Genomic DNA, 27,906 nt, shown 5'->3' on the forward strand with positions numbered 1-27,906 from the left:
GAGGGAGGAAGATGAGAGGGTTTCGTCTGCAGACTTGGACTTACGCTGTTGAAAAATAATGGTAAGACCACGAACCAAAGCCTGGTGAAATGTCTAAAGACAGAAATACCGTAATTTAATAGCGGCTGTCGTATTTATTGTGATTGTGTCAAAGTGGTGACGGACGAGAGTGACTTTGTATAGTCATCTTAAAGAACATCAAGCTTTGATTACTAAGTAGCTGGAGTTAGCCGCTAAGCTAGCCAGGCAGCGAAACACTTGAGCTGTGTATCGTAGCGCTAGGGGATTGTTGATAAGATAACGAAAATTGAGAAATTGCGTCGTAAGTTTTCTTGGCATATCTTAGCAGGACGACCTCTGAAACTGTTGCTTGCGAAATATGCGTTTACTGTCAAATTAACTTGGCTTGGTTGTGTGCCTGACTGCTCACCCGTGTGAATTGCCCCCCCCCCTTTTTTTTGAGGCTCCCCTTTACGGGAATCTCCGGGGTCGTGAAAAGAGTTAGTGACGATAGAAAAGAGGGGATTAGAGGTCCTGGCTAGTTTCATTGGGGAATTCTGCAGACCATTACCATATGAGCTGACAGCCCGCATACCTTTCTGTTTACATCATTACTTCACGCTAGTTGTCCGGGCCAATGGTTTTGGCTGCCAGTCTCTCTCTCTCTCTCTCTCTCTCTCTCTCTCTCTCTCTCTCTCTCTCTCTCTCTCTCTCTCTCTCTCTCATAAACTACCCCCGTTGTTTATATTTCGTTTTTTCTGGGATTTGAAGAAAGCAAGTGAAGCACGATTATACTTAATAGGATTATTTTTATTATTCCTATGCTCGTTAATAGTTTTCTTACAATTTCAGCCGTTAAACTTGTTGTATGTCTCTGATCACTACCCTTCCCAGTATGAGACAGACCTAGCTGTCTGTATTGGTTTGTGTATTTCTTGCAGCCTCAGCGATGTAATCTTGTCAGTAAGGAATAGTAATTATTGTGCAAAAAGATTCAGTGCTGTGCATTGTCATTTCTTCATATAAATACTTTAGAATATTTTGCACTACAGGCTTTTTGCTAGGTTTTAACTGCATGTTTTCCAATTGAACCATTAATCTAAGTCACATAGGTATCCTTATTACACATTTTAAAGTTAAAGGAATTAATCATTTTGAACCAAACCAAGCTGTGAACAAAGTGATGTAGTGATGCAGTGGAGTAGTTTCTTGTTGGATAGAATTATTACATCTAAGCCAGTAAAAATGGTCAACCGTCCTTTTTGTACAAGTGTAATTAAACTGTATTATTTACTAATTACAAATATTTCACTTGTCATTTTAGTGCCGTCATGCCTTTTTAACTCTGTGCTGTAATATAGACTATAGTCTAAATTCTTTTTGCTAATAGAATGTGAATGTACTCCCATGCTGTGTGTCTTTTCCCTCTCTAAGAGTGCAAGCCCAGTTAATGGCTCATATTATGTTAATGTATTTCAACGATGCTTCTTTTGAGAGTCGTAAAATCAAATCAGATCAATAATAAACTTAAGAACACGTGCAATTTGAGATTCAAAGAGGGAATTGGCATTTTTAGTAATTTTCACAGATCGTATTACCAGATTTATTATTTTTTTTACAAATCATTGAAATTTAGAGACACTTGTACTCATTTAGAATGTCTGTCAATGCATAACACTGTTCAGCTGATCCACATACATTTTTTTAAATGACCCCTGATGTCAGCACAAACAGACATCCATTCTGAAATGACTTGCATGCAAATGAATTACAACAGCTGATGTTTTGCAATTGCGCCCAGCCTTTTCACTTTTCACTTACAACCTTTTCTAACCCTGATCAATTGCAATATGTGCCCTTGGGTTATGGTTAAATTGCCAAAATCAATCAATCAATCTAAACCAGTGAGTTCACGTACTTTCCACTGACGTCCATCAGTACAGTTTTTCTCCCCCGCATAACTTGTGCTGTAAAAATAATCTCAACAGTTCGTCATATGTGTCACAGGGGTTTTCCCTAATTTCATTCAACCATTGTTTTAATGAGACTATAACAGTGATTGGCCAACAAAAGACAAGCCTAAGCGTCAGTGCAAACCAGGCTATCCTGTCTGTCTGTACTATGGAATGTGGCAAGCTTTGCCACTTGAATGGCATGGCCACATATTGTGTTATGTATCATATCTAGGGCCACATTTGAAATTGAGCCAAATCAGTATTCAAAAAAATGTTTGTCTGTGTTTTTTTTTTGCTGTGTTGTTCGCACTTCTCTAAAAACTGATCTGTGACATTTGAGGAAATCAGGTTAGATTTGAGATGTAGTCTGGCTGTGGCCTTAAGCCCCCTGTATCTTATTTCTCAATGCTGCACTACTTGCCCCCCTCTTCCCCTCATCGCCCCCATCTCTTATTTTTCTCCCTACTTTTCCCAGGTCCAGTAGTCTAGCTAGTGGGTAGTGTTGCCATTGTGTGTTTATTTTGGTTGTGAGCAGTACCAAGGTGTCTCGCTATAACCAATACTCCGGAGGAGCAGCAGCAGCCGCCACAGCAGTCATTCCCACCAGCCCCCCACCCCCCCAACAGACACAGGCAGCAAGGTAAGAGAGATGTTGATGAAAATCAAATGCAGAATGCAATTGTGTGTGTGTGAGTGTGTGTGTGTGTGAGAGCACATATTAAAGAAGCAAAAAGTTTAAAATAAATTGTCTCACTAGTGAAAGTGGGACAAACAGCAAGGCTATACCCAGACTTTACTGAGAGTATCTTATTATATTCACATGAAACAATTTTTTTTGAAGTGTCATACCTAGCTTATTTTACTGTTTTTAAGTGTTTATTAGTTATTTCTCATTACTTTATAAAACCCCAGCCTAATCTGCTTCCTAACTGTTTTTTTTTTTTACTTCTCCATAAATCAATTCCTCCTTTGTCCCTCACTTCATTTTCCACCTGTCCTTCTATCCATTTATCCATCCATCCATTTTCTCTCATTACCTCCATTCACTGGTGTCCCTACAGAGCAGGATGGAGGCCCCATTTAGTCCTGCCTTCTCAGCTGTGGCTGCCGGAGCTAAAGGTGAAACACACACACACACACACACACACACACACACACACACACACACACACACACACACACACACACACACACACACACACACAGTAAAAAGGAAAAGTTACCATTGTTTTTTCTTTTCACTTTTGTCTCCGGGGAGCTGAATGACCCATATATGAACTACATGATATGCATGCTGCATGAACTACACATGATAATGAACCTGCATCAGTACTGTCTATCAAATTGTAGAGAATAGACTTTGCCCTTTCTCGTTTTTCAGCAGAGGGTTCCAGCAGCTACAAGCAGCACCGCAGAACCCCCTCCTCCTCCAGCACCCTCACCTATTCCCCCCGTGATGATGACGATGGAATGGTACACACACCCACACACAAACACACCTTTGCGTGAACAGATACTCATGCTGACAAACAAGTGCTTTCAGACATTGTAAATACACAGCTGAAGTACATTTTACACATTTACCTGACAGTCACTTATCTCAACCAATAGAGAAGGTCAGTTATCTCTAATCCTCACACTTGTTTGAAGACCAGAGATGAATGGGGGCAAGTGGCAACATATAAGGCCATTAAATTTACTAGAGCCAAGGTTAAAAGCACACGAAAATTCATAAAATGCATATTTAGATTGGGTGTGAATGTAGTGAGCTTAGAAGAAAGTATTTTAACTTATGAAGGTTATTTTTTTTATCCCCAGTGTCAAAACTCTGCCATCATGTATTAGAATTTGTCACGGGAGTGTTTTCACACAGAGCACCATAACGTTTTTCAGTTTATGTCTGGTTATGAGTTTCAGAGGCTGCAAAACAGATATTTCAAAAGTCAAAAGTTGTAAGGGATTTCCTTAGCTCACAGTAAAAAAAACTCATACACCTCAACACACAACGGCACGTTTCCTTTCAGCAGGTTGATAATAGGCTTGGGTGATTGGATGAATATATCGGCAGTCGACGATTGACTGACTCCAATCGGCGGTCTTTTTTTTTTTTTTTTTTTTGGCAATTTCTTGGGGCAATTTTTGTCTTTTTATCTTGCTAATTTGATGGTCTGCCTCCTTGAGGATTCAACTCAGTAAATAATTAACCTGTAAATGCAATTCAAAGCATGCGTAAATAGGAACTGGCTGTTGGATGTTGCACGTTCTTGTTGCACTGATTCCTGACGAGTCTTTCACAAAACAGGGCAGTGACATATCTGAGAACTAGACCAAAAATTCTATGTAGTTGTACACCCTGATCATTTAATAGCATAGTTATGTTATTCCCACCTGTTTGTTCATTTGGAGGCTACAAGCGGAGGTGGCCTTCTCTGTCGCCATCGGAGTTTTTTTTTTTTCAAATCGTGTCGGACAGCTGTTCAGCCTGTCTTTACAGTTTATTGCTTAGCAAAGACTTCAAGGTGATTTATGTTGTTTAATTGAAAAAGAATAGCCTACAGGCTGTAATGTTTCAGTAAAATTAGATTTTCACATGAATGTTCATGCAAATTTATAGTGTTAGAATCTTTTGCTGGCACTACTCGTTTGCAAAGACAGCACATTACTTCATTTAGGTCCTTCGGCTTGCCGGTTGCATCCAGTTTAAAAACAAAATACGGGATGACGGTGGGCGGTAGGAAAATTTTGATGTATCGCCCAACCCTAGTTGATAATAATCAAGTCTATCATAGACAGATAATTGAGCTGTGACCTTCCCATCTCTCCCACACAGCCTCCCATTGGGACCCCTCGGAGGTCAGATTCGGCTATCTCTGTACGCTCTCTCCATTCGGAGTCCAACATGTCTCTACGCTCCACGTTCTCTTTGCATGAAGAGGAGGAAGACACGGTATAGCATGCATCAATCACATCAACCACATATAAACACACTATACATATACCGGAACACATCCATATACTTTGAAATGAAATAATGTACGGTGAGGAGATGTAAGTTTTCTCCCGCCCAGAAGGGTTAATGATCTCCTGGTGTGCAGTGACTGCAGAGTATGTGTGTATAGTGAGTGCAAGAATTGAATGCATACACCTACCCAACAATGAGGAGTGAATAAAAAAAAAAGACATTTTGTCTATGTTTGCATATGTGTAGGAGCCCCAGGTGTTTGCCGAGCAGCCGTCAGTAAAACTTTGCTGCCAGCTATGCTGTAACGTTTTCAAGGACCCCGTCATCACCACGTGTGGGGTGAGAGTCTAGCTGCTGTCTCCGTCCATCTATCCCTCTATCCATTCAACCGTCATCCATCCTCCTTCTGTCAAACCCCTTATACCCCCCTCCATTTGATCCACTTTGCCTCTCCTTGTTGCATCAAACTCGAGATTGAGATTCACACTAAATGCAAAAGGAGAAACATTCATATGCAGCACTTCGTCATCTAAACTGTGTTTCCTCCTCTGTCCCTGTAGCACACATTCTGCAGACGATGTGCCTTGACTTCAGGTGAGACTTGAATTAGTGGTGAAGGACTGAAAAGTCACTCTTACATAATTCATAGAAGGTTTCTTACTTCAGGGGACGTAGGAGGGTTGTCTAGGTACATAAGTCGTCGACCTCTTGTTTAAGTTCCATTTTATGAGCTCAGTGTCATGTAAGTATCTCAAGTCACATGTGAAGTCACTGGCATCAGTTTAGGATAAAGTTTCTCATTCTTGCAAATGAGGAATGGGTGAGCAAACGTGCCACAAAAGCATTACCTGATTATTATACGCTCATCTTTGTGTCACTAGCTGTGTTAACATATGGCTAGTTACGTGTGAGTTATGTACCTCATTTGGTTCAGGGTACTTTTGAAGTGTTGGCTCTATTCTGTAAAATTGCATTTGGCCTCTTCAATAACTTGTTGGCACTGCTACCAGTGCGCCTCAAATAGAAAGCCCCGACTATTTGACAAACACCATCTGTTATGTTATAGATTCATGAATCACTCCCTCTGAGCATTCACTCTTAGTTTTTCTTTTGAAAAATCTTTCAAGCTGAAAAGTCACATTTGATTACAATCTTAGTTAGTTCATTACAGCACAAGAAAAAAAAAGTATTTTGGTGAGTAACTGCCATCACTTAAGATAAAAGCGACACATCCATTCGTCATACCTTTACTTGTTTTTGCTTGGCTATCGAGAGCAACGCTTTAGATGGACTTTGTTATATTGCCAAAGTTCTGAACTTTTTTTTTTCAGATGCAGTAACATTTTTTTTTTCTTTGCCCAGGACTTTGATGCATATATTTTCCAGGGACATAAAAGTATTTGTCATAGCTGTCATATCTGATCACTATGGTTCTCAACCTTATGGTTTTCTTACGCACTAGCCAGCAGTTGCGTGTGATGTTCCACTTATCGAAAGTAGCTCTGAATAAAATTGTTTGACTGAAGAATAAAATTTGAATCTAGTGTTCTTGTTTCCGCTCACAGACAAGTGCCCAGTGGACACAGCTAAGCTAACAGTGGTGGTGAACAACATAGCAGTAGCCGAGCAAATCGGGGAGTTGTTCATCCACTGTAAATATGGCTGCCGTGCCACGGCTAGCAGTGCTGGCGGCGGTGGGGCCTCGGCCACCACAGTGGCTGGTAAACCTGGAGCGTACGAGGTGGACCCGCTGGGTTGTCCCTTTACCATCAAACTCTCCACACGCAAGTAAGGACTGATGGCTGAGAGGACAGAACAGAAATAAGAGCATAATTGGTCATATTTTATACTGTAAATTCTACGATTGGAGTTATGATTTGATTTTCCATTCATAGTAACAGAAAAAAGACAATAGACAATGGCAACAAGCGTCCCAGTGTTTCTTATTAAAACTGAATATAAATTTGAATGGAAATCTGAATGCAAGTGGAAAATTGAATTACAGCCCTTATGCCCAAACAGGCTAACATGCTGCTGCCTAATTACTCACCTTTCACACTTTGAGCATACTTCGATTATGATTTTTGCTGATTGTTTTCTCTGTCTCCCTCTCAAATATTTCTCACCTCTTCTTCCTTTCGTTCTTGCTCTCTCTGTCTTGCCTTCATTCTATCTGTAGAGAACATGAGGCGAGTTGTGACTACAGGCCAGTGCGTTGCCCAAACAACCCGTCATGCCCCCCACTGCTCACCATGAACCTGGAGGCCCACCTCAAAGAGTGTGAGCACATCAAATGCCCCCACTCCAAATACGGGTCAGTCAGTTAAAACAAGGACACGCATACGCATGTGTCATTACATTTTTTTACTTCCATCTCTTTTGCTCAAGCTCTGTCATAAGTAGATGGATATGTACACAGACACTGTTGGTTTCAGCTCCTTTTCATTTTGTCTTTTTCACCCAGACTTTACCACACACTAATCTACTCTGACTCACTCTTCCATACCTCTCCTGTCATCTCTCTTTTCCTTAGCTGTACATTCATTGGTAACCAGGACACATATGAGACCCACCTGGAGGTGTGCAAGTTTGAGGGCCTGAAGGAATTTCTTCAGCAGACAGATGACAGGTGAGTCGACCTTTCACTATGGCTGCAATAGACATCAAATCTGTATCTGTCAGGAATCCGGGTGGTGTGGCAGTCTGTTCTGTTGCCTACCAACACGGGGATCGCCAGTTCAAATCCCCGTGTTTCTTCCGGCTTGGTCGGGCATCCCTACAGACACAACTGGTTGTGTCTGTGGGTGGGAAGTCGAATGTGGGTATGTGTCCTGGTCGCTGCACTAGCGCCTCCTCTGGTCGGTCGGGTGCCTATTTGGGGGTGAGGGGGAACTGGGGGGAATAGCATGATCCTCCCACGTGCTACATCCCCTTGGCAAAACTCCTCACTGTCAGGTGAGAAGAAGTGGCTGGCAACTCCACATTAATCAGAGGAAGCATGTGGTAGTCTGCAGCCCTCCCTGCGTCGGCAGAGGGGGTGGAGCAGCGACTGGGACAGCTCGGAAGAGTGGGGTAGTTGGCCATGTACAATAGACTCTGTGCATAACTGTAGTCCACTGACTTCCGATTTCTACTGCAGCGCGGTTATACCAGTTTCCTGTTTGTTGGCGTGTGCTATTGACTATGGCATATTTTTCGCGATGCCTGCAAGATTTACCATGGATAAATGTCAATGACATGCACAGAATTGTTGACTAACTTCCACCTGCACCTACCAGCAAACGGGTGAAAAGTTTCAAGTTGTATATATCAAGTTATGTCCACAATTATGAGGACGAGTATCCTTATCCTCATAATTGTGGACGTAACTTGATTTCTACAACTTGAAACAATTATGGGGATGAGTGTATGAGAATGAGTGTTCTTGCAGGCACCGCAAAAAATATGCCATTGTCAATAGCACACGCCAACTGGAAACTGGTATAACCACTGCAGTAGAAACTGGAAGTCAGTGGACTACAGTTATGCACAGAGCCGATTGGGGAGAAAAAGAGGAGGGAGGGAAAAAACCTGTATTTGTCCCTCATAACCTAGATTAGAGATACGCCTTATTATTCCTTAAGCATCTCTGAGTGACAGTGATATACAATAGAAGAAGAGGAAGGAGTGAACTTCTTTGATTTTTAAAGAGAAGATGGACAATGACTCGGCTGTCTTTAGATGTGTGTATGATATATATGATGTATTTTTTTCTGCACATGATATCTTTCTTTCACCAATTGCAATTGTTATTGCCTTCAATAATGTCCAGTTCCTCCGCCATTTTCCTTTGTGTGATTATCATACATCTATGTATCCTTTCTTCACAACATGTCACATCTTTTTATTTTAACCTCATAAAACTTGTTATTCTTAGCTGTGTTTTTTTTTCGTACCTCAACGCCAATTTCTAAGTGTCATGTTTTTCAGAGTGGGTTCCTCACTATCTCGATGACCTGTAGTCATGTTGAACTCTGACCTCACTCCATCCAGGTTCCATGAAATGCAGCTGACCCTGGCCCAGAAAGACCAGGACATTGCCTTCCTGCGCTCCATGTTGGGAAAACTGTCTGAGAAACTAGACCAGCTGGAGAAAAACCTGGAGCTCAAGTTTGGTAAGAGAAAGTAGAGAGAAAATCTTGGAGATTGGCGCTGTTTATCCCTTAATTTACCCAGACTATGAGTTGGGTAAGAACACATTCCTATTTAAGGCAGCAATCCGAAAGAGTTGTTCCAAGGCAAGGGGGGATTTCATGTGTTTGCTCTCTCCCTCCTGGAAGTTATCCAGTACCACCACAGCCTTGTGGTGTTTGTCTCTGAGTAGCTTCACTGGTGGTACATGGCACTCTTCCTGTTTAACAGGAGGGAAAGTGATACTCATCCACTTCACAACCCCTAAAATTTGTATGTCGGAGAGCATGAGTGCTTCAATTATAATATATATATATATATATATATATATATTCAATTATGTGCCTTTCTTAAAGCTGTGTGTGTTCGTGTGTGTTCCAGACGTGTTGGATGAGAATCAGAGTAAGCTGAGTGAAGACCTAATGGAGTTCCGGAGAGATGCGTCCATGCTCAATGTAAGTGTGCAGAAAGAGAGAAAAGGAGAGAGTCATGTTTATGACTCTGAATTGAGGCTATGAATTTAAGGGTGAGAATTCGTGAAGTGAGAGAATGTTTGTTTTGACGTGTCTGTGAATGTTCTCATTCAACCAGGTCATGGTTATCCAAAGGAATAGAATCGAGTGCAACTGGACTTGGTATATATCCGTGATATATACCAATATATATACCAAGTCCAATTGCACTCGTTTGTTTTGACATTAATATGCTTGTGTACATGCCTAGTGTGAACGCTTAATGTTGTGTACCCATCTTTCTCTATTTCTCTCTCTTTGTCTGTTGTAGGATGAGTTATCCCACATTAATGCCAGGCTCAACATGGGCATCCTGGGCTGTGAGTATTAATTGCCCCAGCTTTCTCATCACAATCTCCCTGCCCTTTTGACATTAGTCTCTTTCAGTGTTACCTCGTCCCTCTTGATAGGGGAGAAACGTTCCCTCATTTTAGGAAACAATTGGAAAATACCTGAGCATCTCAAGGTCGTTCTATTTAATTGTATGACTAGTTTTAATGATTTCATTTCAATTGGAAATTTCATATCCTCCTGCCATCTCCATCTCTACCCTCCCGCTCCCTTTTCACCTCTTTCTTAACCACCCTTTTTCACTCCTTCTCTCCTTGTCATCCTCGCTCCTCCCCTTTATCACCTCTTCTTCCCTCACTCCACCTTTGTATGTCACCTGATCTCTCGCTTTTGCTCTCTCACACTCTATTGCTCATTCTGTCAGTCTCCCTCCCCTTTTCCATGTCTTTCTCTGTTGTGTAACCTCTATATATAACCTTGAAATGTTTCATTTAATCGCTTATTCCAGGGAGTCACTTTTGAAATTAAAATGTTCAGTCCCTCCTTCCCAACACTCCATTGCATGCAACCCCCAGCAGTTCTGGTTTCACATTAGATCAAAGTTCACATATCTTTATTTCTCCCTCTCTGTCTGTCTGTATGTCTTTGTCTCCATCCATAGCATACGACCCCCAGCAGATCTTTAAATGTAAGGGGACATTTGTTGGACATCAGGGTCCAGTCTGGTGTCTGTGTGTCTACTCCACCGGCGATCTGCTGTTCTCTGGATCCTCTGACAAGACCATTAAGGTAACTCGGACACACACAGAAAGCAACTGGATGCGTACCATAAGTATATAGATACTCACAGACACAACACAGACGAGACTCAAAGCATATAGTCACATGTTTATGGCATCCATTGTTTTCCTTCATTCTGTCCTTTCTGAGCATGTTCCCAGGATACATCTCTACTCTCTTTCTCAGGTTTGGGACACCTGCACCACTTACAAGTGTCAGAAAACCCTAGAGGGACACGACGGTATTGTACTGGCACTGTGTATCCAAGGGTGAGAAAATGTTCATGTATACTTAAAATATACACATGCATGCAAACATTGACATTTACATGTTGGGACTGGGATGAGTAGGTCTGCCGCCTTATTTATAAACCTGTACGCAGTGTTCTCATTATAAATACCAACCTGCATTGAATTGTGCGCATGTACTCCTCCCAGTGTTGTCCCACAATCATCCATAAATGGTCAATGTTAAATAGCTCATGAATATGCTAACATTTCCAAGGAGGCTTTGTTTGACTGTCATTGAGGGAAAGATGGAGATGTTGACTTTAATAAAGTAAGTGAAATTTGTGGAGTGCGAGATCCAGGTGCTCATTACTGAAGTTGAGCACCGTAAAGGTGTACTATTTGGCAGTAGCGTACCATGTGGTTTCAGTCAGGGCCTTCAGTAATGAACTGCAACCCCCCCCCCCCCACACACACACATACATTTCTCATATGGGTGCCAACATAGCCACATACAAAATACACTATCTCGCACTATATGAAATACTGCATCAACACTAACAAGACAGCTGATCTTTAACAACCACAACGCACATGCACACAACTGTACACTATAGCAGCTGTTGCAGCATCACCGTCAGATCTCCCTTTATGTCCCTCAGCAACCAGATTGCACACATACACACCACATGGCACAAAAACAACAAACAAATTTCCACAGTTGATGTAACAGTGTTCACCAGTCACTTGCACAACATAAACAAATTCAATAATGTATAGCCACAATATTATCAGGTCACCGCCTTCAGTTCAATAAGAAAAGTGTGCACCAACCTGGAGCTGAAGTTCCACCTCACTTGAGAGACTCGTGGCAGCCTTCTCTCGCAAAATTCATCCAGTAATTTAGTCCGTATGGGAGAACATGTAAAAAATGCAGACAATCCTCCCAGATTTGCAAAAAACACTAATTAGTTCGGCAACAAGATTGTCAGTAGCTGTGAATGCGGCGGCCATTGCGTTTTCCATCAGCACGTAGCTTAGTTCGCTCACAACCCACCAAAAGCTCAAGCTCAAAGTTGATGATGACACCAGGGCTAGCACCAATACATCGCAAGACCCTGGGGAGTTCTGTCTCTACTCATCAAAATGTGATTGGCTGATGATACGGTCACAAAGTTGTAATCAGTTTGCACCTTTGGGTTTCAAGAAAAGGGTAGCAGTACCACTAGTGCTGGTACAAGGAGCTGTGATGCACCTAGATGACGTTCCAGTATGGGAAATTTCTGCTCAGCCCCACGAGAAAGCAAGCAATTGAATTCAGACACATTTCAGGCGCACTTCAATTTCACTATGAAAAAGAAATTATGAATTTGATTTGGACAGGGTCAGTAAAGAAGGCCCTGATGGCCCTGACAGCCCACCACTGCTGTTTGGGGGCCTCAGTAGAGGCATCTCGAACAAAAGGAAGCAACTTGAATGGTAACATGATGGCAGCAGTCAACAGTGTTGGCTCCACTCTGCAACTGTTGCCAAAGTAAAAAATGTACTTAGTGAAATGTATGCTATATTAAAAGAACTTGTAAAAAACTATACCATTCGTCTGGTCTGTTCATAGGCAACACATCACATGTTCACGTAATGCAATCGCTAGAGGGTCTTGTTCTTCATTTATAGGGTGATCCTGTTCCATGTCATCTGGCACAATGTCAGCAGCGCAAATGATTTGAATGCTTGTTGAATGGTAATGCTTGTGATTGTCAAAAGCAAACTCATTCTCATTTGGTACTTTTATCGCAACATGAGTGCAGTCAATTACTCCTATTACATTTTGAAAACTACATCGCTGCAAATTGCATTTTGATGATGGCCTGCTCACCCACAGTCAGTAATGTGCCATGAGATCTAGGGCCAGGTAGGTAGTCGCAGACCGGGTCGCACACACCCTTGAGTATTTCATATGTGCCGGCAGGCGAGTGTACAATGCATTCTAAGAGAATCCTTCAAAATCGAGATCATAAAATACCATTACCAAACTTAAACAATTACTCCATAACAGTCCCCATTACTACACTCTCGCAATAGACTACATCTCATAACAATGCAATGCATTTTTTGTGTGAGAGAGACAAACAGACAGAGAAAGAGAGATAGCGACAGCTCTAGCAAGAGGCGGGAGAGAGCAAAACCTTCACAACAAATAGGCTTATGCGCAATAGTATGCACAGATCCACGTATTCAAAATGTGCAACATCTCTTCCTCATAATTCATGCCATCCACATATTTATCCTGGCATCAGCTATGACAAACAGGCAATTCAAATCAATAAATTTAACTGGAAACACAAGTTAGTGACCGTCGCAGTCATCACACAACAAACAAAGAATAAAAATCAATGACACTCAAACTTAAGCAACAGCAGTGGAAACTGCACTCACAAGGCTATTATTAGAAGGTTAACAACAGATATGATGTGACGTGGGCAGTTTGTGTGTTTGTGTGTGTGTGTGTGTGTGTGTGTGTGTGTGTGTGTGTACTTGTGTTATGAGAGAGAGTGCGTTTAGGCTTGCCTACTATATTTGAAGGTGAAGTCCATGTGCCTGTCCTTGACAAAGATGACTCCTGTTATATAAGGTTCCTTATACTAAGGAAACCTTATATAATGGGGGTGGGAATTTCATTTAGGCAATTCAAGACAGCTGGCATAATAGCGCTTAAGGATGGCTACGATATTCCAGACCTATCAGCCAGTTCGTGTTGGAACATCGTAGTTGCCAGAAAGCCCTGAGTGGACCTGCACAGGGATGGACCTGTTCCGCCGTGTGGGTCGTTCCAAAGCTGGGCCCAATTTAGCACAGATTTCCAAGAGAATGGCTCTTGGAAGTCTGAATCGGTTTATTGGCCATCCATCATCATGGGCTAGGTAGTCCTCATGGTCCCAGAATGTGCGTTCACATCCAAATCTTCTATTTGCCAACTCTTCAAGCAATGCCAAAGGGGCCATAATTTCACAGCTCACCATGAGCAATATTTACAGCCCTTGTGCCAATCAGCGAGATTGATTTGGACTAGTGGACAGGTGATGGTGGTTTCATCTGTTCTTTATTTTGTGATATCATCATCATTATTGCTGATTTCTGTGTCTGAAAAACTGCGTCTACGCATGGGTGAAAGGATGCATAGAAATCCACACCTTTCTCCACATAGAATCTTTTCGTAAATCCTGACGTTTGGCGTGAAAGATGTGTATGCAGCAACTTTTTTTTTGCACATAGCAACATTCATAAATGAGGCCCCAGGTCCTCCTCAAAGGGTGGAATTAGTCCTACTAGCATAAAAGACAGTGCTAGGTGTATTGACTTGTACATTCACACTTCCTCTCTCCATAGGAACCGGCTGTACAGTGGCTCTGCTGACTGCACCATCATAGTAAGTAACACACAAGGTTCTACTTCTCTTTTTAGTGAGAAGGGGAAGTGCATGTTTTCAACACCACTGTGTGCTACGTACGTATACACATAGTTACACATTGTGTCTTTCTGTTACGTTGTGCGTGCCTATGTGTATGTGTCTTCCCACTGTGTGCATTTGTGCATGTGTTGTGTAGGTGTGGGACATCCAGACCCTGCAGAAGGTGAATACTATCCGTGCCCATGACAACCCTGTGTGTACACTGGTCTCCTCCCACAACATGCTCTTCAGTGGCTCCCTCAAAGCCATCAAGGTATGACACGTCATTTGTGTTATATGTTGTGTTGCTAAGCTCTAGTTGTTTTAACTTTGTCTCCAAAGGAATGTCTGGTGGGATTTGGTCAGAATCGTCAGACTTCACACTCAAAATTAAACAAAAGAACACAAATCGGGAAATATTACAAACTATTTGGTGACATCAGTAATTTAATGTTTTAAATTCGAACAGATGTTTCTAATAGGCGGTCCAATGTTAATGGCAAATGGCATTTGACATCTGTTCATACCATATATCACTTGATGGAGACAATAGCATAGCTGAGAATGACAATGAAGTGAAAAAATATGGATTATTCTCTGACCCACATATATGCTGTTATTCATCAGTGTTAAATGGATATTCTTAACAGAGAGAATGCATAGCTTTGCACCTCTTTCGCTCTCCTATTAAAGATAACAAGCAGCAACATTATGTATGATGTGGGGGATTTTTTTGCAGGTCTTCAGTGGACTATGATGGAGAGACTGAGAACAGATAAGCACAGCCTAGGTCATGACACAAAATTGAGTCAAAAGAAGGTCAAAACCGGCCTGAAAGTTTTTCTTCGGAAATCGATTTCAAAAGTTACTGGCTTGTTGCCAAAACAGTCTCAGTTCTTTGTTGTGGATTAGTAGTCTAAACAAAAAAGCAACTATATTTTCTGGCAGAAAGCCAATCAAATCATTTTTACATCCCAAGAATAACATGACTCCACGAGAAAACCGTTTGGAAACCTCTGTACAAAAGAGACTAAGAAAAGGGGGAAAGAGCAATGCAATAATAAAGTGCTGGAGGAGGAGGAGGAGGAGGAGGAGAGGGGCTGTAAGGAGATGGGCATCTACAACAGACCATTGCCTTTTCTTTGTCCCCATGGTTACTGGAGGGAGAGAATGATGTCAGTGCTCCCAACAAAGGGACTTTCCTTTCTTGTTCAACTGTCTTCCAACTAAAATGGAGGTCTCTCTCTCTCTCTCTCTCTCTCTCTCTCTCTCTCTCTCTCTCTCTCTCTCTCTCTCTCTCTCTCTCTCTCTCTCTCTCTCTCTCTCTCTCTCTCTCTCTCTCTCTCTCCATTTTAAGATGCTTACATCATCTATTCTCTTCACTATTTTTATAAAGGTGTATCCATCCCCTAACTTTTATATTCATTTGATATGATTATCCTCCTTATATTTTACTCTTAATTGGACTTTAATTGAATCGTGTGTGTGTGTGTGTGTGTGTATATATATGTGTGTGTGTGTGTGTGTGTGTGTGTAGGTGTGGGACATCGTGGGCACTGAGCTGAAACTGAAGAAGGAGTTGACTGGTCTAAATCACTGGGTCAGAGCGCTGGTGGCTTCCCAGAACCATCTCTACAGTGGCTCTTATCAGACTATCAAGGTAGCTACCACTGTTGAAGGTTGGAGTGTCTTATGAGTTATGTTGCTATTTGGTATATAAATCAGTAACTGTATATATAGCAGTAACACCTGAAAGGAAGTTATTTACCGGCATTATGGCAACATTTCTGCTTCAGTGAAGTCCTAATAATCACAGTAGAACATGTCCTCAAAGGAATTGTGGGGTTTTTTTTGTTGGTTTTCTAATATACAAAGGTTACTAAGGAGGAAAATGGATACTGACTGACTGTATTTGGACTGAAAGTTAGCCGTTTACATAGTGTTTTGCGATGTTATTCTTGTCTATCGGTAGCTACTTCCCTGATTATCAGAAGAGATGACATACAAACCGTTGAAACTGAGATAGGGCTGAGTTATGGAAATGATCAGCGCAGTAAAAAAACACATATTTGACAGCTACCCTTTGAAATGTTCTTAGTTTAATTACACTCTGTTGAATGCATGTGTCCCTGATGCTAGTCAAAAGCATCAAGATGTAGTTTTGCAGTTAACTTCAGCCATTAACACACGTAATTGTGTGCCATTGTTGCTGTCACTGTTGACTTTATATGTACGTTAATTTGTTTTCAGTACAGAGACCCTGATGCAGTGTATTTTGTGTGTGTCTGGGTCTATGAGTGAGTGGGTGGGTGAGCGAGAGAGAGAGGTGCATTAGTTGACTCCACCTGGATGTCTTGCGGCCTGTAAATGGGCCCTGTACTAAATACAGGAGAACTTTCTGTCTCACTTTTAGGGAAGCTGCGGAGAGATTAAGAGAAGGACTGCAAGGAAAATGTAAAGAGAAAGAAAGAGAGACTGCCTGTGCTCATGAGGGACCTGGGTGGCACTGTGAGGGATGAGGAAAGAGATAAAAAGATGGAAAGAAGCAAGATAAAGCAGAGTGGACCCTTTTTTAAATTTTGGTTATGGGCACACCTGACAAACAGTAGCCAATGATAAGCCAGGGAAGAACAATTTCAGTTCATGTTTAGCCAGTGAGGCTGTCGAGAAAGTTTCAGCCTGTGTCATCATGAGAAGTGAAGAACAGTGAAGAATAAGTTTAGCCATGGAGGCTATTGCTGGTATTCAGCCAAAGAAGGTATTTTACACAAGCTATGAAGAGGCGGGGGTAAGACTGTCTGAGAGCTGATGTTTTTTTGTTCTGTTTTTTTTTTTTAAACCTTCTCAGGGGAAGGTTGACTGATTGCACTGTTTTCTAGTGATGCCCTGCTTAAACAATTACTCATATGCATTCACACATATCCCCCACCTGGGACTTTCCCAGTATAACCACAGTCATCTCCTTTTTGGTCAGTGAGCAGCTGCACTGGAGCACCAGGAGGAGAAGTGAGAGGGTTACTCATCTGCTGTCATTGTCACAGCTGTGCACTGACATTTTGGTCATTATTGTTTCGTAATGCTGCTATACAGTCAGGATTCTGAGTCTCATCACCAGCCTGTCAGACTAGCTTGGTCTAGTCAGAAATGCACGAACTGAGGAAGCCTCTTCGATGAGAGGCGAAACGTCTTCACGGATATATACCAAGTCCAGTTGCACTTGATTCAACTCCTTTGGATAGTCAGGATTAAGTGTTGTGTTTTCATCCAGATTTTGTATGTTAAGCCGCGTTTCCACAGCAGGAACTTTCCTCAGGAACCTTTGAGGAACTTGGTGCGTTTCCACTGCAAGGACTGGGGACATTATTTTACCCCCCAAAAAGTCTGTGCTCGGGGGTAGTACTATCTAAAAGTACGGGTACTTTGGCTTGCAGCGCTAAGCATTTCTGATTGGTCAAGTACTCGCAGCATTTTATTTCAACCGCCGTTTTTTAAAATCTGCAGCCGCAAACCCTTTGTTTTTTTGTTCATTGTGCTTTGACACATCAACATGGAGTTACAGAAGACATCATATGACAGATGGACCGGCGACGAAGTCCAAGCCTTATTGAGCATTTATGCTGAGGACAAAATACAGTAGGAATTGGAAACGGCAACCTGCAATGATGAGGTGTATGCGAAAACTTCCTGCAAGTTAAGTGAGCTGAATATTGTTCACACTTGGAAACGGTGCCGGAAGAAGCTTAAAAAATGAAAATTTAAAGAAAATTAAGAACCACAATAACAAAATGGTGTAAAACAGTCATCGCTTTTTCATACGTCAGCAGACTAATTTGCCTAATCCTCGCAGGTCTTTAGACCATGGTGGAAACACAGGCAGCAGTGGGCTGAAGGAACCTTTTAGTTCCTTGAAAAGTAGTTCCTGGACTGAAAATTCCACGTGCTTTGGATGGAAATGCGGCTTTTAGATATTCCAAGTTTATGAGCAGTGACAAGTTTGATTTCAGAGTGCCAAGCGGTTAATTTCAGTGTCCCAGTTTAAGGGTACGTTATCCAGTAGACATGGGAAAGAATCAGTATCAACTCGTCTATGATCTCTTGAAAGTCAAAGTTGCCATAATTGTATGATTATTCATTATCTCTTCTACATAATCTTTTTTAGAGATTGAGACAAAATGTTCGAGATAGAAATGTTTATGAAAAGGTCCTTGAAACTGAGTACTGTGTGCAGCCATTGACAAGATTTGTTAGGGACTCGGGGATATTTTACTGCACAGTGTACCTGTGGAGCAAAATTTCATCTTTCTGTGGTGTCTTCGATTGATGGATTGCACTGTGGGGTGGATACAGCAGGCTGGATATTGTACTTGTTGGGGGGGCATCACTATAAATCATAAGCTGTTCCTCAGAAAGCTAACGTTACCCTGACAGCAAGCAAAGCAAAAATGGGTCAGGGGCTCGAAAGGCTCGAGCCCTACTTCAGCCCTAGCTTTGCACGTATATGGTCCATGTCTAGATTTTCCCAGTTTATCCGGGGATTCACACTGAGACAAGCCCTTCTCTTACACTGATAAGCTTAAACCAAAGTACTTTTTAAGGCCGTGGCCTTAAAGTGTAGGTGCGGCGTCAGGGCAGCATGGTGCGGAGCGTGTGGTACGGATGAGTTTAAGTCTGATTAGAAAGAAAATGGAGTTCTGGCACTTTTGCAAATTTGCATGTAGCCCTTTGGAGTTATTGTGGTCTTAATTCAGCAGAACACCTGAGATGGGACGTGCTGGCTTGATATCCCCGCTGACATGTCTAAACTCACCCACCTCCCCTTCGTCGAAGAACTTTTGCTTTGTGTGTGCGTGTGTGTGCGTGCGTGTGTGTGCGTGTCACATGCACATGCGCACGTGTAGAAAAGGGTCCAGTCTCCCGCTTGTATCATCTCTCATCTCTCCTCCGCATCCCGTGGCCTGTTCCAGTTCTGCCTTGTGATTGGCTAGCAGCCGGCCAGACTAGTGATCACTCCACCATGCGTTACCATGGAGACAAAAATGGACAACTTGCAGCTGTTGAGCAGCTCACTTTTTCCACTGCTGATAACACGGCCTGTGTGTGTGTGTGTGTGTGTGTGTGTGTGTGTAAGGGTTTGAGCTTATCCTTTCCCAGGGTATTCAGTCCAATAACTCACTTCAGACTCCTACTCTCTCCTTTATCTCGTTCTCCCTCCCTCCTTCACTCTCCCTCCTCCCTCCCCTGTACCCATATATCTCTCGCCTTTCCCAACCTGCTCTCTATCCACCCGCACCCCTACTCCTCTGTCTGTCTTCCCTACTCTCTCTCTCTCTGTCTCAGATTTGGGACATCCGGTCTCTAGAGTGTGTCCATGTCCTGCAGACCAGTGGGGGGAGCGTCTACTCCATCGCAGTCACCAACCACCACATTGTTTGTGGCACCTATGAGAACCTCATTCATGTAAGAAAAATGACACATTTACACAGATTTATAATGTTTAACACACGCACAAACAACACCCAATGTACAATGTGTACTCTTGCTGTCACAATCTATGTTGTCTGCCTTGGAACAGTGGTACTCAACCTTGCCCTACTGAGGAGCCACATTGACAAAAAAATATTTTTGCAAGAGCCACAATGCAAAAACATCCCTTTCCTCCCTGAAACCATTATGCATTTGAGAATTAGGATAATATTAATATGTTATTAAGGAATCCGAGGCTACTCGACCTGATGATGATAATTAAGGAATGAAAAGCATGATGTATAGTACAATAACTGTAATTTATTATTATTATCATTGCAAAATGTCATTACTGGCAGTGTTTCAACAGTATTAATAAACAATCATTACTAAATGATTTCCAAGTGCTGATCACACAACCTCCATAACAGCCGGTAACACAGCACATTGCTGATAATAAAAGTCCATAACAGCAGGTAACACAACATACTGCTGATAATAAAAGTCCATGACAGCAGGTAGTCTGCTTCTTTTCTCTGTGATGTTCCCTTTTCTCTCTCCTGTCTCCCCCCTGCAGGGAAAAAGGTAACAGACTTACAGTTCTGCTGTAGCCTACATTAGTATTTCAGACTAGAAGGGGTTGTCAGAAGAGCAACGTTGAACTTCACTCAGTGGGATTTCTGACACTCCTTCTGCCGCACAAGGGATTTGTAGTCGGGCTCTGCACTGGGAACAGCGAACTGAAGGGCCTCTGTTGTGTGCCACAGACTCGATCTGTTTCGGGGGACATTTTATTTTTGAGAGTGCAGAGAATGCTGCTTCACACCGGTATGTGGACGGAAACGTTGACATGATGCATCTTGCAAGTCTGGATATGTTTGGAAGATGCCCCACTGATTTACAAAAGTCCACGACATCTTTAATCCAAAACTGTCGCTAGCCCTTTAACTCCACAAACCCCATTTGAAGCTGCACAAGTTCAAACTGATCGCTTATTTGCTTCATTTCATCGACCTCAGTCAGGAATGGGTTTTTCACAAGTAGAAAAACATTGCCTTGATCCTTGAAGTCGCAGAATCTTGATTTGTAGTTTTGCTTGAGCTCAGTTAGCACATCACAGAGTTGCGGCTGACAGGACGGGGCAGCATCCACATGCAGCATCACTTTCTGCATGGTGGGGAAGAAGCGCTATTCAGAACCGCGGACACTTTGCTCAAGTACATCCAGTTTGTCAGAAAATCCTCTGACAGCTGTGTAGCGCTCATAACATGGTCTTGTTTCTTCCCTGCATCTTGACATTAAGTTTGTTCGAGTGTTGTGTAATGTCACACAGTAAAGCAGCAGAAAGTACCCATTCCTTTTCATCCAAAAAGGAAAATCGGGAAGTCTCCCTTTGGCCGACAATAAAGACTTTCAGTAGTTCAAACAGGTCCATAAAATGTGCAAGCATACGTCCTTTAGATAGGCATCTAATCTCGGTGTGTAACACCAAATCCTCATAGTGAGTGTTAAACTCTTCACATAGCAATTTAAAGTTCAAGTGGTTTCTTGCAAGGGCCCTGATGTAATTAACCACTTCGATTACATTTGCCATCACATTGTTCAGTCACTTGAACTTCACATTTTTCTTGTCCAATGTTAAACTTTGCCAATGTTTCCAGTACAGTGTTTTTTATCTTCATGCCCATTGTTCCAGTTACCACCATGTCAAGCAGTTCTTCTGTAATGTCAAGCTGACGGTTGACTCCTAGGACAAAGATGGGTAATTGTGGGGTGGTGTTGATATCCAGGCTTTCGTCCGTTGCAGTGCTGACAAACTCAGCGGATGACAGTTTCTCCTGAAGAATATTTTCACTGTTCTCTGAAATGTCTGATGACCTCCTAGCCACAGTAGAATCTGACAGGTGAAATTTTTTTTTTACCGCTCGTTCCAGATCTTTTTTCTCGGGAAACAACGTTGAACAGGCAAGCAGTATGCAATCCTTCACCATTTCTCCATCAGTATACGGCTTCATCTTTTTCATCAGCTCGTGTGTGATTTTGTAGGATGCCTGTGTCGCTCTTTGACTAGTAATAGGGTGGAGGAAGTTTTTCTGAGCAGTTCGGTTCTGTTTGAGCCTCGGCAGCTTGTCAGCCCTTAGCTCTCCACCTCTCGGAAAGTCGGTACTGAACCTCGGGTGTTTTGTTTCGTGATGGCGCTGCAAATTGGACCTTTTAAATTGTGAAATGACGTTATCACAAAGCAGACAGATGCATTTTCCCGAACCGCCGGACACGAAGAAAAGCTCGAGTTCCCGGTCCTCTGTAAATGTTCGATATTCCTCTTCATATTTGCGCTTCTTATGTTCTTTGGCCATTTTAGCGTCATGCTATGCCAGTTTTCCCAGTGTGACTGAGTTTGCCCTTGTCTCGCACGCCTGCAAACAGAGTGCGAGACCTGAGAGAACTTGTGTATTCAGACGGTTGAGGGGTGGGTGCATAATAGATTGGTGTGACTTGTGAATGAATGAGAATGAAATGTTGATGAATTCTGCTGACAGTGTTGTTTTTTTTTTTACAGATTTTTTAGATTTTTTTTTAAAGTAGTACTTAAAAGAACCACAACTAGTCATAAAGGAGCCGGATGGGGCCTGCGAGCCACGGATTGAGTATCACTGACCTAGAACCATATTAGGGTAATGGAGATTTCAGTTAGGGTGCACATAAACACAAGCAGAACATGCACACACACACACAAGGAAAAAAATGTTCTCCTCTTTCTGTCAGCTTTCATCATACTGCCACTGACTCCGCTCATGCGTAGGCAGAATCTCACTCTTTTAACTGTTTCTCTCCTAATATCTCTGTCAAACTAACTTTTTTTTCCCTCTTTCCTGCCATCTCTGTCATTTCCGACCTTCCTTTTTCCTCTTTCTGTGTAGCTCTTTGCTGTTTTTTTCCGTGGCTGCCGCTGTCTCGTGATAACAGAGCAATATATAGATTACATAACAGAGTTTATGGAGATTAAAGTGGGGATGAGAGTTTCTGTCTCTATTTTAGTAGTAAGGTGTGTGGCATGATGATGACTATGATTATGATGACAGTAGTCACACTGACGATCAGGGAGAAAACAAACCAGCTTGTTTTCTTCTACAGGTTATAGCAGTCGATAGATCCTTGAATTCCTCATTTAATTAACTCCATCATCTAATTCCACCATTAAAATAACCGAAACGCTTTGAAAGAGTTGTAGCATAGCCAGTTTTGACAGCCGTCAGCCAAAATACGGGTGCCTAGTGTTAATTTTATGTCTTGCTGAAGTAACTATCCTTATTAGTTATGGGATGTGGTTTCAAGACATAAGGGAGCAGGTCATTTCACACATTAGTCCGTACTCTTTGGTTCAATTTGTGATATGAGTAAGATCACCTGGTGTGGTGAGTAGTTCGAAGGAAAAGCTGTGGTTTCTTGGCACTCCATAGCACACAGTTTGATGTCGAGTTTAAGGTGGTTTTAATGATGACGATTGACCTCCATTACTTCTTTCTAGGTGTGGGACATAGAGTCCAAAGAGCAGGTGCGGACTCTGACAGGTCACGTGGGAACAGTGTATGCCCTGGCTGTCATCTCCACCCCAGACCAGACCAAAGTCTTTAGTGCCTCCTATGACCGCTCACTCAGGGTGAGGAAGCGCTCTGTGTGTGTGTGTGTGTGTGTGTGTGTGTGTGTGTGTGTGTGTGTGTGTGTGTGTGTATGTGTGTTTGCATGCATGTGTGGCCCACATATTTCTTCAAAGATTTGAGCGAGAACTTAACCACAAATGAGGAAATATAATCACACTATGTAAATTATTGTTAATTCAGTTTATTTAGTTGCTTTTTTATGTCATATAAAATAGTTCTACTTTATTTAAGCTTTGAATGTGGAGCTGAGTTTGTATAGAAAGTACTTTTGAAAACTACATCGTGGATGCTTGAATTCAAATGTGCTGTACTGTGCGCATGTTTGTGTGTGTGTGTGGGTGGGCGGGTGTATGTGGGTGGGTGTGCGTGCACGTGCATTGTAGGTGTGGAGCATGGACAACATGATCTGTACCCAGACCCTGCTGAGACACCAGGGCAGTGTAACAGCTCTAGCCGTATCCAGGGGGCGTCTCTTCTCCGGGGCCGTTGACAGCACTGTCAAGGTAGGTGCATTGGCCCGCTATCTTGTTGGTCAAGTTGGTCAGTTTATATCCTCCCTCTGCGCTCTGTCATTCCTTTTTCATTTGACCTGTTCTGGCCTGTATCTGTCCATTATTATTACTTCCTCTGTGATGGCCATCATCAGTCACTCTATCCATCTATCCATCAGTGCTATTTATCTATCATATAACATTGATGTGTTCATCCTATGCATTCTTTATATCCATCCACTCGTCCAGCCATCCATCCGATACAGTTAGCCATCCACCCATTGAATACAGCCACTCATCCATCCATTCATCCACATGATAATCCTGTTGCTCTGCCTATTCTGTTGTTACATCCATCCAACTTGCGTATATCTCCCATACACCAATCCATCTATACCTCCTTTATGCCAACTAAAAATTTGTTGCAGTCAGTTAAATTATGGGATGATTTAATGTTACTCCTTTCCTGTCATGAGTTGCTTTCTTAGGTATTCTAAAGTAATTAATTTATCTCCTACTCATTTTCTCTCTTTCTCTTTCCCTTTTTCTCCAGGTCTGGACATGTTAGAAGATGAGTTAGTAGAGACAGCTCTCTGAGGACAGTCCACCACCAGCTGACCCTCAAACATACTCAACTTTTTTGTGTCAAATGGACTCTATAATCTTTGATAAAAATGAACTCCGGTCTTGTCACGCAGTTTCCCTGCTATGCCCGTTTATCTGATTGTGATTCCGCACCACTCCAGGACCAAGCCTCATCAGAGCTGTTTTACAAGTTTTACTTTTAAAACTTTATGACCTTTGACACCGTGACTTTGTCAGGTTCACAAGGTCATCTTGGGTTCACGCTCCCTGTGACCTTGGCACACGTGCATTATGGGACAAAGCAGGAGGAGGAGCTGCCTTAAGCTTGCACTGGTTGACTGGCTGCGTCAAACCAAGCTTTTCTTTAAGGGGACACGGCTGTCTCTCAGTCACGGCAGAATAACGGTGTTTGGGACTGGCCGTTCTGTGTGGCACTAGAGCGTCCCGCCTACTTTTTTTGGACATAGCTGCCACTGAGATACTGTACTGTTAAAGATAATTCTATGGGCCAGTTTCATCGACATGAATTGATGCTGGGCTTGCAAAATAGTGAATGCTTCTCTGCGGGAACGATCCCGCTGTTCGTTTTCTGCTTCTTAGAGCAAAGCAGCAAAAATGCACAACCGCAAAGAAAATGGGCAGGGTTAAGTTGTATGTGCTTCATGCAAGTAAAATCTAAAGACAGGGTTAGTTTATGCAAACAAACGAGAGGGGTTTCACAAGCGCCACCAAAATCAATATCACTCCACAGGCACGGTTCAGCTAGCATGAGATCGATGCAATGTCTGCTACCCTTGAGTGACAATTCAAAGATTAACATTTACATGAAGGTTTACATTAGTTACTGTTATCTGCAAAGTGGAGGTATTTGAGTGATTTTGGGTTGGCCTACTTAATAAGAAGGTCAGTGCAGGGTCAGGCAAAGCAACCCTGAAATGGAAGGAGCGCATTGTGCTGCTGTACGAGGACTTCATCAAGGCCGATGCTTGCCAACATGAGGGGCTTGGTCTTTACTCTGAACACGCTGCCCTGTTGCCCCTATAAGAGGCCAAAATGGGACACACCACTGTCAGTGTCTTAATCGTCCTGATGTGGTTAACCCCTACCCACCATCTTCAACTACTACAGGCATTTTCAAACCTTTGGCTTTTTTGTGTCGCAAATCGAGCTAATTTCTTTTATTGTGCCACCAGAATTTGTGACTGAACGCCCCGCGCAAGGAAACTATTCTCTCATTGGTCAGAGTTTTTGTGCACGCTAAATGGAAGTAGACTGTTCGAAATAGTTGGCAGCAATTTTCCCATTTGGACTGAAGGTGTAAAAGAAGCATCAGCTCCGTTTTATCAGCTGTGTTTGGATCATCACTTTTTCTGGGATCCTTTGGGTTACGTACCAGAGTTTCATGTATGAGCGATTTCAACATGAATGGAGACAGCATCTCAGAAACGCTGTGCGGCAGCATTTCATTAGATGGAGACATGTTATCCCCAGACTCCTCTGCAGGAGAAGGTACACTCCAGTGAATGCCTGCAGTGGCACACCATACCAGTTCCCAGCGAGCAGATCCCATATTGTATAGTGATATCATGAATCGAGTCAGATTTGCATTCTCAGTGTGAAGGACCTGTTTCCCAGTTTGTTTGGAAGTACGCCGGTCCGAGACCACCTTCTTTGTGTTCCTGGTCCAGTTGCACTTGAGGCTACACCCGAGTTCAGTTGCTGTGTTCACGGATGCTCAAACAAACCAAACTAGGGGAAGCAACGCTGCATGGATCAAAATCTATCTCTGAACAAACTTGGTGTTAAAAGGCCCCGAACATGTCTGGCGGAGATACAGGGCCGCACCAACACGAGTCACACCTGTTCTCAGACTGAATCATGGACTTAGGACAAATCGCCCGGCTCATCTCAGTGAAACTGGCCTTTTAAGTGAACACTTTAAACAAGATGATAGATTTAAAGATTTACTGAGTTTTATATTAGTGCCATTATAGAGCTGTATTCAGAACCACTCGAGGGTTGTGTAGTTGTTTAAATTAATTGATAGTGCCGAATCAGACCATGTGCCCACGAGAACGACCCACATTGGCCTACACAACAGAGAAGGACGGGGAGAGAAATGAAAGCTGTGTGTGTGTGTGTGTACGTGCGTGTGTGTTTCTGCAAATGTTTAAATAATGTGTGGATGCGAATGTAAAAAGAACAAAATTATGTTGATGTAGAAGATTTCCTCCCTTTCCTTCTCTCTGTTCTCTCTTCCCCCTCTTTCTGTCTCTGACTCTGATTTATTATGAACATGAACTAGTTGATTTGAGGTTACAAATTGATGAGTACCATTATTCTCATGGTTGTAATATAAGCTGTCTTTTACTTGTAATACTGTCTTGAACCGAGCTGGCTTTCATGTAGGCGGCTTTGGACAATGTGTAATGTGTTATGGACCGCCACCAAACAGAAGGAAATCACAGGTGTATCCACGCATGTTACACCCCCGCAATAGGTTTTTATCAGACCAGATCGCTGAGCTGATAAATTCAGTCGAGATTACTGTTTTTAAAGTTTATGGGTTGATGAAATGGGTTACATCCGCAACTGATTTGGACAAACGCCATTCATTTTGGACCTGAAACTTGTTTTCCACATTTTTAAAACCGGCTGTCCCTCACGTCTATCCAGCTTTGATGACTAGCTCGCCTCAGTAAGACAGGGACAGGAAGCGGAGGGGGAAGTGTGAAAAGTGTCTTCATGGATCATGGTTTCATCGATTTCTTGTACACTCCTAATCATGTAAGCCTGATTTGATCACTGATCAATAAAACTGTTGCACACTTTGAGAGCTGTTACCTATTCCTCATATAACTTTGGTCAGTGACTGATGTGTGGTTACAGAGGCTCATCTTTATTTGATGCAACCATTTCACTTCCCTGAGGAGTCATTCTTAACCTCGCACCCCCCCCCCCCAGCATCCAAGCTAGCGTTGTGTTAGCACTCACCCTAAACAAATGGCATAGTTTCCACATCTCTACATTAGTAACCACCAAATGATAGTATCGGTATTAGTTAATGCTTAATAGGTTGGATTTGCTGATATCTCAGCCAATATAAGGTTAGCAGTCTTCTGGTTGGCATGTTTGCAGATGTGTATTCAAGTGTTTTCTGGCGGTTGGCAAGCCAGTTTAGAGGTTAGATGTGGATTCTGCGCGGCGCAGTGGTTAGCGCGGTCGCCTCGCAGCAAGAAGGTCCTGGGTTCGAGCCCCGGGGTAGTCCAACCTTGGGGGGGGGGGGGGGGGTCATGTTCTCCCCGTGTCTGCGTGGGTTTCCTCCGGGTGCTCCGGTTTCCTCCTACCATAGCCGCAGGA

General features: G+C 42.6%; 1 protein-coding gene across 2 annotated transcripts; it reads left to right on the forward strand.

Moving 5' to 3' along the window:
• traf7 (TNF receptor-associated factor 7) lies at positions 1-27,809 on the forward strand. Of its 2 annotated transcripts, none has more exons than XM_056287405.1 (22): positions 1-61; positions 2,431-2,595; positions 3,017-3,074; positions 3,337-3,428; positions 4,786-4,902; positions 5,164-5,256; positions 5,478-5,511; positions 6,483-6,705; positions 7,097-7,231; positions 7,451-7,546; positions 8,950-9,071; positions 9,469-9,542; positions 9,871-9,919; positions 10,552-10,679; positions 10,857-10,939; positions 14,285-14,324; positions 14,503-14,619; positions 15,883-16,005; positions 19,683-19,802; positions 23,338-23,469; positions 23,854-23,973; positions 24,515-27,809. In XM_056287405.1, exons 3-22 carry the CDS (start codon positions 3,023-3,025, stop codon positions 24,527-24,529), a joined length of 1,965 nt encoding a protein of 654 aa, XP_056143380.1. In that variant the 5' UTR covers positions 1-61; positions 2,431-2,595; positions 3,017-3,022; the 3' UTR covers positions 24,530-27,809. The 2 variants fall into 2 exon arrangements, with proteins under 2 accessions (XP_056143380.1, XP_056143381.1); XM_056287406.1 differs by having other exon boundaries at positions 3,340-3,428.
• Positions 27,810-27,906: the final 97 nt, after the last annotated feature.

Source organism: Lampris incognitus, chromosome 10 (genome assembly GCF_029633865.1).
Source record: "Lampris incognitus isolate fLamInc1 chromosome 10, fLamInc1.hap2, whole genome shotgun sequence".
Taxonomy (NCBI): Eukaryota; Metazoa; Chordata; class Actinopteri; order Lampriformes; family Lampridae; genus Lampris; species Lampris incognitus.